Source organism: Lutjanus erythropterus, chromosome 20 (assembly GCF_056507025.1).
Source record: "Lutjanus erythropterus isolate fLutEry1 chromosome 20, fLutEry1.hap2, whole genome shotgun sequence".
Taxonomy (NCBI): domain Eukaryota; kingdom Metazoa; phylum Chordata; class Actinopteri; order Lutjaniformes; family Lutjanidae; genus Lutjanus; species Lutjanus erythropterus.
The window spans coordinates 3,871,539-3,882,746 of NC_139336.1; the positions used below are offsets into that span (position 1 = coordinate 3,871,539).

The following is an 11,208-nucleotide window of genomic DNA, read 5'->3' on the forward strand; positions in this document are numbered from 1 at the left end:
GGAACAGTGGTGAACCGGCGACAGGGTCATGGGCAGCCAAGACTCACTGATGCATGTGGGGAGTGAAGGCTGGTCCGTGTGGTCTGATCCAACAGATGAGCTACTGTTGCTCAAATTGCTGACGAAGTTAATGCTGCTTCTGATAGAAAGCTGTCAGAATACACAGTGCATCTCAGTTTGTTGTGTATGTGGCTGCATAGCTGCAGACCAGTCAGGGTGTCCATGCTGACCCCTGTGGACCACTGAAAGAGCCAACAATGGACATGTGAGCCACGCCACAAAGCAAACATGGTTCAGGAATGGTTTGAGAAGCACAACAACGAGTTTGAGGTGTTGACTTGACCTCCAAATTCCCCAGATCTCAATCCAGTCGAGCATCAATGGGATGTGCTGGACAAACCAGTCCGATCCATGGAGGCGCCACCTCACAGCTAACAGGACTTCAAGGATCTGCTGCTAACATCTTGGTGCCAGATACCACAGCACACCTTCAGGGGTCTAGTGGAGTCCATGCCTCGATGGGTCAGGGCTGTTTTGGCAGCAAAAGGGGGACCAACACAGTATTAGGCAGGTGGTCATAATGTTATGCCTGATCAGTGTACATTGTACACAGTGTTGCAAATCAGTGAGCAGCACTGCTTTATGGCATTTTATTTGCATTAACTTAAGACAGAACTTGGCTTGCCCAGTATTTCATTCATGTCCCAAAACCACAACCGGCGATGGACTTGTTATTTTGGGCGTTTTTGTCATTTTATTTAGCTAATTTAATGTTGTGCAGAGGGACAACTGCTGCTCCATGACGCACTCTCATTCAGCAGCACAGAACACGCCCACTGAGCAGGATGACAAGTGCGCTGAGCTGGAGGAGGAGTGGGAGGAAAACAGCCTGCAGAGTCGGACTATTTTCAACATTTAACACGGTGAGTTAAGGATTTATTTTGACCAAACCAGAGTTGGTGACTGTTGTAACAGTGGAAAGACTAATAAAGAGAGTTTGGGTGAGTTTTACACAGTTTTTCTGTACTGTTTGAATGAAGTGCATTTTACAATGAGTTAACAAGGCAATAAAGCTTGTCTTAGTTCAGTTAAAGAGAGAAACTTGGAGGGTGTACGGTTGGATGAAAGTAGAGTATAAAATGGGTGTAAGGATGTTTCATTTCTTGACATTTTATGAGACACACTGGACCTTTAAACAAAATAAGTCTGTATCAAAAAACTTGACCTATTGAATGACCAGTTGCCCCTTACATGCAAAGGTTTCTCTGGATTCTCTATTTCCATTTTACACAACGTCCCAACTTTTTTGGAATAAGGGTAATATAATGCAAATCACTGCTCTTGCAGATTTCAAATCAAGATTTAAAATTGATGGTAACAAAGTGCAGACTTTATATCAATCTGCATGACCCAACATCAGTGACCCCAGCTTCACCTCACCCTCATGCTCACACACACTCAGTCCTGTCTGTCATGCTTGTGTTCTGTAGTTGTTACTGAGCCACTGTAGCCGGGCTCTTACCTACAAACTGGGAGCTTCCCCAGATGAAGGGCAGAAACTGGAAGTCGTCCAGTCCCCACACACCCTGGCTTCCAGCCGGCTCCATTCTGTAGGTCCTCTGCAGCTTCCGCATCACTGAGAGATACCTGCAACAACACACACGTGCATACTTAAATGTTGTAGGAGGATCAGCATAGAGAGTAGGGCTGTCCAATTAAACTAAATTTTATCAAAATCGTACTACGGCCAAGTGCAATGTCCAAATGAGTTTGCTCAGCAATTCACACAAAGAAATCAAGCAATTTTCGAGCACAGAGCGAACGCCAAGTTGCCTCTGATCTGGGGGCTTTCACTGGCAATGTCTAAAAATCAGGGTCACAATCGTAAGTAAGTTTTTGACTTGATGGCATTACACGAAAACCAGAGGATCACCATTGCCTACGTTATCTTTATAGTAGTGCTTAAAGGGACAGTTCATCCCCAAATCAAAAATAGACTCTTTTCCTGTGGCCTGTAGCGCTATTTGTCCATATAATGGGATTAGATGACACTCAGCTTGTAGTGTTCAAAGTGCCAAAAAATACATTTGAACTCAAAACCAATATCTCTTCTCAGAAATCATGACCCAGTTACTCAGGATAATCAGCAGACCTTGTTGTGAGCAGTTTCATGTTGGAACTACTTCCTTTCTTTAGTAAAATCTACCAGAACTACTTTTTTTCCTACTAGAAAGAAAGTAGTTCCTACATGAAACTGCTCAAGGTCTGGGGATTATTTTGAGTAACCGGGACATGGTCTCCGTAAAGAGACACTACTTTTGAAACCAAATGAGTTATTTGGCACTTTGAGCACAGGGCTGTGTATTGGTAAGCATCAGCCGACACAGTACATATCATGATACAGGGGTTACGATTCAATATATAGTGATGATGTTACAATATAAGCAAGATGATACATTGCTATTGCTAAAATCCAATTTTAGTAAGATTGTCAAGAACAAACCACAATATGTATAACATCTGAGTTTAAAAAAAAAGTTTTCTTGCTTATGCAATCAGAACAGTGAAGACTGGTAACAACACTGCTATCTAGTGGTCAAGGCTTGAAACACAACACAAATTAGTGAGTGCCATTTAGTTCCCTTATATTGGAGAGAAGGTTGACATTTAGTCTAAAAACATGGTGTAAATTGCATCTCTTTGGGTCAAATTTTAATGTTGCAGCTTACAGACACTTGGATTACACCACACGAGCAGTATGGAGACATTTTGTTGTTTTTTTTTGTTCTTTTTTTACATTTTAAAACTGGTCACCATTCACTTCAATTGTACTGGACTTGGCTGCAATGCTGTTTTCCACTGAAGCTCCAGGAGTGTTTTGTGAACTGAGATCTTCACCCATCCTCACATCAGCACAGGGGTGAGGAGATATTGAGTGAAATTTCATTTTTGGGTGAACTATCACTTTAACCATGAAGCAGAGCACAGCGGTAGGAGCTCACCTGTTAAAAACTTTAAAAACGATAGCCAGTTGATCATCTACCCTGAGAGCTCCGACCTTACAGAGACAGCAGAGGAAGGCAGCGAAAGCAGCTTCATGACCTGAGAAAAGAAAAACACACATCAAATCTTCAACCAAGAACAGGACTCACTTTACTTTACCAAGTGACAAAACAAAACTATAGTCTATTACTTTATAACTGACTACTGCTACTATCAATTATGTTACTTTTACACAGTACTATTACTGATACTACCACTGCTTTAACTTGTGTCTGCTCAATTCCTTATCATTATTATTTTTATTGCCACGTGTAAGGCTGGGGGAGCTCATACAACAGGCTGTCTCTGAGTGGACAACAGAGCTGGATGAACCGTCCATATCTGCAGCTTATCTCACCATCAGCCTAGATTTTTGTGTACATTTATGACTGTATGCTCAAGGATCTCTCATGGTTGTGGTGAAAAACCTTGACAAAGCTCTTTTATCGACTTCACTACAATACTGAGTGTAATCTGCTTAAATCTGAATTGATTTTCATGAAATCTGGCTTGTTATAAACCTGAGAAATTAAGCAGTATAGTGGTTACTTGTTGGAATTCAGTCACTAGAGACAATCTCATCAGCTCTGTGCCCAAACATGAACATTTTGAACAGCCACAATTTCCACTGGGACAGGAAAGCTGAGATTTTCAGTTTTTATGAGTTTCTCCAAAAATGTAGATCTCTGTATCTATTGCAACGTTGGAGATCCGCCTGATTGGTTGCAATGTTCTAAATAAAGAAAAAAATGTTCTCAATAAACAAGAAAATGTTCTAAATATATTGTTTATCGTTTCCTTATTAAGATTATACAGCTGGGTGGACCCAGGACACTCAGTTACAATACCATTACACTATTGTCTATATCAGCCATTCCCAAACTTAAGGATGCCAAGGCCCAATTTGAAATCTGAAAATCTTCTGCGGCCCACCTAAACATTTAATCACCGCTCTGATCAACATATATGACTAACTGTACCAATGACAACATATAAGATGTTGTAACAGGTCACCAAATATGATGTAACATCTTTTACACTAGGTCAGATAATAAAGAATAACATAATTTAAATTACATGGCTTTGTTTTTTTTAATTCTGCTTACTTAAAAATGTTTTCAGTGTTTCTCCTATCCTGGTCCTCTGAGCTCATTGCCCTGCAATGTTTTAGATGTTTCCCTGCTCAAACACACCTGATTCAAATGATCAGCTCATCATGAAGCCTCTGTCTGAAGCCTGACACCTGACAATGAACTGATCATCTGAATCAGGTGTGTTTGAGCAGGGAAACATCTAAAACATGCAGGGCAGTGAGCTCTGAGGACCAGGATAGGAGAAACACTGGTTTTATTTATTCATTTTCCGTGTCCTCGAAGGCCCACCTGCAGGGCCTTTTCTCTAAAACTTACAGAAGAGACAGAGACTATACTACACAAAAACAATGGATCTAAAACTTTGCAAATCTCTGCTGGCTGCATCAGGTATTTGTGGTGACACTGCAGTTGGTGCTTCACCATCTGTTGCCTGGTGGAGATCTGCACTCTACAGAGTTCACTAGTTACCCATTCTTTAAATGTAAAGTGAAAAGGATATTTGGTCTTTTGTCTGTCATCTCCATATATTATTTTAACATAGTTTTCAATGAATTTAGAGGACATTCAGCATACATTATACATACTACAGAAAAAGATTTTCAAACATTTATAATTCATGTGTCGTCTTTTAAAGCTGGACTGCTTTCCTCTTCTAGTATGATTTCTTATAGCTTCACTGTTGTAGAACTTCATGCCTGCTGCCTTTGTCGAGCTCTGAATCTTACACAATCATTGAGTTACAGAGTGTCATAGCACCCCCTGGTGGCCAAATATCTTGCCTGTGTTGTGTATCTATGGACTGATGTGCTTGGTGTCAATTTGCAGACATTTGTGAAATCTAACAACACAGGTGTGTTACCTGTTCCATAGTCTATCCTGGTGGCGTTCCCCACCGACTCCTTCAGATAGACAGCTATCTCTGGAGCTGCAGCAATTTTGTCAGCAGGGAGCACTGCTGACACCAAGGCCTCTGCTTCCTACACACACACACACACACACACACACATGCACATGCACAGCAACATCACCTGTCAGACATCTACACACAGATCATGTGGTTGTATGCATGGATGCTTGAGACAGTGTGACAGTTACAGGCTCATGTAAGCTCTGTTCAGACCAAAGATTTGCACTGAGATGAGCAGAAACTCGCCGTTCTGAAAGCCTTCCAGTTTACACCAATGTGACAAGACAGTGAGGGAGACGGTGTATCGTCTCCATGGCAACGACTCCCAGCACTTCCCTACTAACTGCAGCTTTTCAGGCTTTTCTGTAGCTGGATATAATTTGTAGCATCTTAAAATATGAATGAGCATAGCGATAGAGAGTTACTTGCTACAGCTGCATTTCTAGCATCGATGAAATGACAAAAACATGAAAGGTGGTTGAGTGGAGTGAGACAGAGTGTGCAGGAGAGAGTGATAGTAAATGCGAGCAGAGCTAAATCTGTGACGGTGTGTCTGCTGCTATGACGCTGATGGATTATAACAACAAGTTCACAAATCTTAGGCTTTAGGTGTGCAAAAATGAGTATAGCAATCCAAATAGTGAGTTGGAGCTACAGACACAATCTATGGTTGAAGTGAGTTTTTCTCCCCACCCCCTCCTCCACAGATTTGAGGAAGCTCAGGCAGGCAGGCAAGTGCAAGACAGGCACAACACTGTAATTGCACAATAACAAGCAACTGTAAGTTGATCAGCTGTTTATAACTGTCAGTTGTCTATAAATGTAAAGTTAAGCCTGTTATCCTGAAAACAAAATACACAATGGACGATGAGTTAAGTGACTGCCTGCCAGACTCCATTAACATTTTGCTCAATTTAAATGTTATAAACATCTACTCCTTCTACAAGCTTGTTAATGATTTTTTACAACTCGTAAACAGACACTTATTTGTTTGGCAAAAATTTGGCATTACATTACTTTGAACTCTAATTAATGTGAACCAGCCAAACTAAGACAGTTATTCTGGCCCAAGAATGGAAATTTCAAAGGACACTGTGGTTGTCAGAGAAGTGAGTATTTCAACTCAGCATGTTTCCTTGATCTCTGATGACATACTGTGGTCATTTTATGATTTCTTACAGTAAATATATTATAGATTTTTCCTTTAATAACCGATATACAGTAACAGACACACATTACCTTACACACAGCAGAGAGATCTGAAGTAGCACACAGAGATTTACAGCTTCTACATTTTGAAAATGTTCAACAATGGTATCTGATTGGTGCTTGGTGTCAGACTTTTGAAAAGTAGTAAAACAGTTTAAGCTCTTTGATGTGTGTGTGTGTGTGTGTGTGTGTGTGTGTGTGTGTGTGTGTGTGTGTGTGTGTGTGTGTGTGTGTGTGTACTCACCTGGTCTAGTTTGCCGTACCAGGTCCTGTAGGCTTTATTACCAAAGCGTGACGGCTGGTCAACAGGAGGGGTCTCATTGATCCATCGGTCCAGAGTCCCCAGAAGGTCTAGTAACTTCTCCACTGTCTGTCAAACAACAACACAGCAGTGATGAACCATCACAGGATGGATTTAATCAGCACAAAGAGCAGTCAGAGCAACAAGCATGGGGGAGGCATGGGGGCAATTAATTGTTATTAAAAAACATAAATTTTGCTTATACCAAACAATGCATTTCCCCCCTCAATCAAAACTTTATTTCTACAGCAACATATTGCAAACTCTCTGACAGCAACACAGAGGCCTACATATTTAACAAATTATCTGTATTTTTCAGATCTTTACTTCATAGTAGATCAATTAAATTTTATTTATCAATTGAATTCTTCACAACTGATTAATCGATGATCCATTAGTTGTTATCATTCCTGGTGGTGGGTGTGATCAGACAGACAGCTCACTCTGCTGAAACTCAGCAGGTTTCAGTAGAGCAGAATTTCACCTGAGCTGCTCTTACTGACATATCGTTCTGTTTCTGTTCTCAGACAAACTGAGAGTAGAAAAAAGTGATTACTTCCTGGCTCGTAAAAGCATCTCTAAAGAGAACAGTAACTCTGTGCCGCTGCACCCAGACATCCATCAGAACAGAATCCTACAGTCATCTGATGGTTTAAGCATAAATACAGGTTAATGTCAGCAATTGCTGGGTGAGATCAGCTATGTTTGCATTTTTAAATGACTGCTTGCAGAAAAAAAGTAGTGACAGCAGGAAGATGACACACGACACCAGACCATGTCTGAGCTGACTAACAGTATGTCATCAGTTTTCCCTGTTCAGTCCAATACTTAAGATCTGTGGTTCTGAAGTCCTCCACTCTGGAGAGGGAATCCTGCACTGGGTCGGGTATATAAAGTTATATAAATTTATGCACATTCACAGGTAAAGGCACATGTAAAAATGAACTAACTGCAGGTGGGAAGTGGGTCATAATAATATAACACATACAACATAATAATGTATTCTTCCCAAGAGAAATCAGAAATAAAAAATATTTTTTGCAGGATTTTTAACACTTAAATCAGCTAAAAATATGTTATCATAATAACATGATAACTAAAACTGAATAGCCAGCAGAGGACACCAAATTCTGGACAAGTTGCATTTTTTTTTTTCCTCTGAGGCCATTTTTATATGGAGACATTTCTTCTTTATTCCAGTGACCATCTGACCCTCAGGTAACACGACATTAACAGCATTTGTTTTTCTCGTTCTTTGCTTTAGAAGATCCCGTAATACCATTGATGACACTGCTGAAGTGACAGATTTTGCTTTATGGCTCTCTGAAAGCAAGACGTCAAACTCTGAACTCCTAAGTTTCTCTTTTGATTCATTTTCATGAATCAACACTTCCTGACATATGGAGCAGGAAGTGCAGCCATATATGGTATTATTGGGGGGTTAATTATGCAATTTTCAAGCCTCATGCTTGTACACTCACATATGCACAAATGGATCATTTACACAGGTATCTGAAGCAGGGCTGCAATAGTTAATCAGTTAATCAATTATTAATTACATTAATCAATAACTATTTTGATAATCAATTAATCATTTTTGTAGATTTTTTTAATAAAAACTGTCCAAATACTCTGTAACACTTTACAATAAGGGTCCAATAATTAACACTAGTTAATGCTTAATAAACAAGTTAACTGTGGTATTAATTCATAAATTAGTTAATAGATGCTTTTAATATTAGTTACATCCACAATACACATTAACTAACAGTTAATCAACGCTATAATTAGCATTATATTCTGTTAACAAATGTCTCTTGGTAACTTGTATATAATATTTACATGTGAATGTAAAGATACTAACTATCATTAGTATATGGTTGATAAAAATGTTAAATAACTTGTATATTATGAAGGTCAACGTCAAGTTCACAGCCAAGATAAAAACATTTTTATAAATGTTTATTTAAGAGTAATAATTGTCCACACACCGGTCCATCCACCAACTTATTTCTGGTAAAGTTTGGGATCAGTGGACACAAGCTATGGTCTACATGTAGACGTTTGATTTCCCCTTTACTTTCATGCAGATGTTAATTAACTTAAATCCTTCTCTCCATCCTAGCAGAGGGATCCCTCCTGCATGACTCTCCCTGAGGTTTCTTCCTTTTTTTCCTGTTAACAGGGTGTTTTGGGTGGAGCTTTTTCTTATTTGTTAGGATTCTACAGAACAGGGGGGGTCACACACTGTACAGACTGTAAAGCCCACTGAGGCAAACTGTGATTTGTAATACTGGGCTATACAAATAAAATCTGAACGTGAGCAAATTGACGATCTGTTATGATAAGTAAAACTGTTCATGTCGAGTTGTGACACTGAGCCTCTTATGTGAGTAAAGTGTTCCTTTCCTGTCCTTTATTTCCCAACAATAATAGTCCTTTTTAGTGTATACGGCTAGCAGAACATGCTATTAGAAGCCACTGATAAGAAAGACAACATACCTCTGACACTTTATATTCACATGTGAGCTTCTTCCCCTTCACTCCTTCATTCAGCGTGAGAATGAAGCCCATGTAGTCAGCATATGCCTAGAAGAAGAGGAGAAAGTGGAAAGTGTAGTCAGCTGGTCTGGTTTACACTGTCTGTACATAACATTAAAAGTTAAGGCTGCACAATTAATCACAATAAATCGCAATATGGCCAAGTGCAATATCCAAACCACAGACTCAGAATCAAATCACAATTTTTTGAAAAAGGAAAAATGTGTGAGAAAACAGCATTATAATGAAGTACTGCAGTGTTGCAGAGATGACGTGGCCTAAAAATCTTGTTCCTCAGATGCAAGAATACATGTTTGTTTGGTACAAACCTCAATAAATAATCATCACGACTTGAATTATTTTTTTTGTGAACATGAAAATTGTAATGAAAAACTGATCATTTCTGACTGTATCACAGACTGCAACCGCAATTTCAGTCAAAATAATTGCAGTGTGACATTTTTACCAAATTGTGAAGCCCTGTTGAAGGTCAGACAAAAACAGAGGATTTTGAAACGTGGTCACACAACCACAGGTGACAACCTACCTGAGATTTCTTCCACTTGCCCATGTCGGGCACCATGCTGATTTCTTTCTTGGGTACCATGAAGGTGTTGCTGGCGGTGACTTCAGGTGCTTCATCCTCAGGAGTGGATCCTATAGAAGTTGAGTAAAGACAGTTAAATAAAAATAGCTACCCAGGATCTATTTTGTTACAGGCATATTACGCAGGATTTTCCTAAATAATTACCAACAATATATAGACATGCTTTCTGTAGCTACTTGTTTTATTCTATTTTGCTGTGCTCGGGATGTTTCTGGACTTCAGCCTTCAGACTTTTTTTCCCTTAAAAAATGACTCAAACTGATTATTCGATTATCAGAGTAGTTGGCGATTAATTTAATAATTGATGAATCACTGCAGCTGTAGTGCATTTACAAACAGCAACCAACAAATCCTGCACATTTGCACAACCTGCACAACCTTTGGTTAAATATATAAAATATTAATGTTTGTAAAAGTAACATTAGATCAGTGGTTCCCAAACTTTCTCTAGCATGCTCCCCTCCAAAAGCTAGAGACAGTGCATGCACTAAAGCATCTCTATCTGAGTCGAATGCCAAATTGACGGACTGGCCCTTTAATCAGAACCTCTCATCAGTGACAACATGAATACATGACTCCATCCGTCATATCAATCAGTGTGCATGATTGATTAGCATTTGTTGACCCTCAGTCTTTAAAATAAAGAGTTTAATCCTGGTGATGTGAATAAATGAGTGGTGCAACACTGAAAACTCTCCTTCAAATTCACTCCTGCTAGCTCACACCACAGAACAGACAGGAAACACATAACTGAGGAATTATTTCAGAGTGTGACAACAACTGCAAAAAAAATAACAGAGAACAGCTGCAAGCTTGTATACAAGTCAATGACCAGCCCAAATGACAGCGTGAGTTATTCAGTGTAAGATAGCTTTGCCTGAGGACAGCGCTGATATAATGTTACATTTTGTTCGTATCTAACAAAGCTGAAGTGAAGTAATTCAATGTGACCGTGTGCTGTACCTGCTAACAGCACTAGCTTTTATTATAAGGTAGCAGAAGAGAAACAGAATTTGCTAACACTGAGTAGAAGCACTGAGCTGTGCTGCTTTACCTGACTGCTGCTCTGTTTCCGCCATGGTGAGCCTGACACTCTTCTTCGCGGGTTTTTTTTAGGCAGATTTAAAACAGCCACAACTCATTACTGCTCCCCGCTGTTCGCAAAGTAAATGGCATCCCAGGTTCAGTTGTGCAGACCAAAGGTTCATAATTTTTCCTCAGCCTATTTTTTTTAAATGAGGTCATTCACAAAAAGAAAAAAAATTGAAATGTATAAAAACTAAACAGGCCTTGGATGTTTATCAAAACATATTTTGATATCTGACCCCCTTTTCCTGCATGATGTTGTAGTTATTTTATTTATAATTTGTTTTTTATTGCTTTGTTATATGCCCAGGAGGGATTAAGAAACATTTCATCCTTCAGTTTATTTTTATCACAAACATTCACAATCAGCAGAAATACATAGTTTTCAATGGACATTATTGTAATCTGAAAAGTAGCAAAA

The 11,208-nt window shown here is 39.3% G+C and overlaps 1 protein-coding gene across 1 annotated transcript in view; it reads right to left on the reverse strand.

Annotated features, from left to right (window-relative positions):
- The window catches only part of ptpa (protein phosphatase 2 phosphatase activator), a 39,186-nt gene extending 28,312 nt beyond the window's left edge, over positions 1-10,874 (reverse strand). The window contains exons 1-7 of the mRNA XM_084745376.1: positions 10,756-10,874; positions 9,642-9,751; positions 9,056-9,142; positions 6,497-6,622; positions 4,996-5,113; positions 3,003-3,102; positions 1,523-1,647 (exon numbers count right to left, since the gene is read on the reverse strand). Of these exons, the coding sequence (XP_084601502.1) occupies positions 1,523-1,647; positions 3,003-3,102; positions 4,996-5,113; positions 6,497-6,622; positions 9,056-9,142; positions 9,642-9,751; positions 10,756-10,780 (691 nt within the window). The 5' untranslated portion in view covers positions 10,781-10,874. The remainder of the gene's footprint in view (positions 1-1,522; positions 1,648-3,002; positions 3,103-4,995; positions 5,114-6,496; positions 6,623-9,055; positions 9,143-9,641; positions 9,752-10,755) is intronic.
- Between the last annotated feature and the right edge of the window lie 334 nt (positions 10,875-11,208).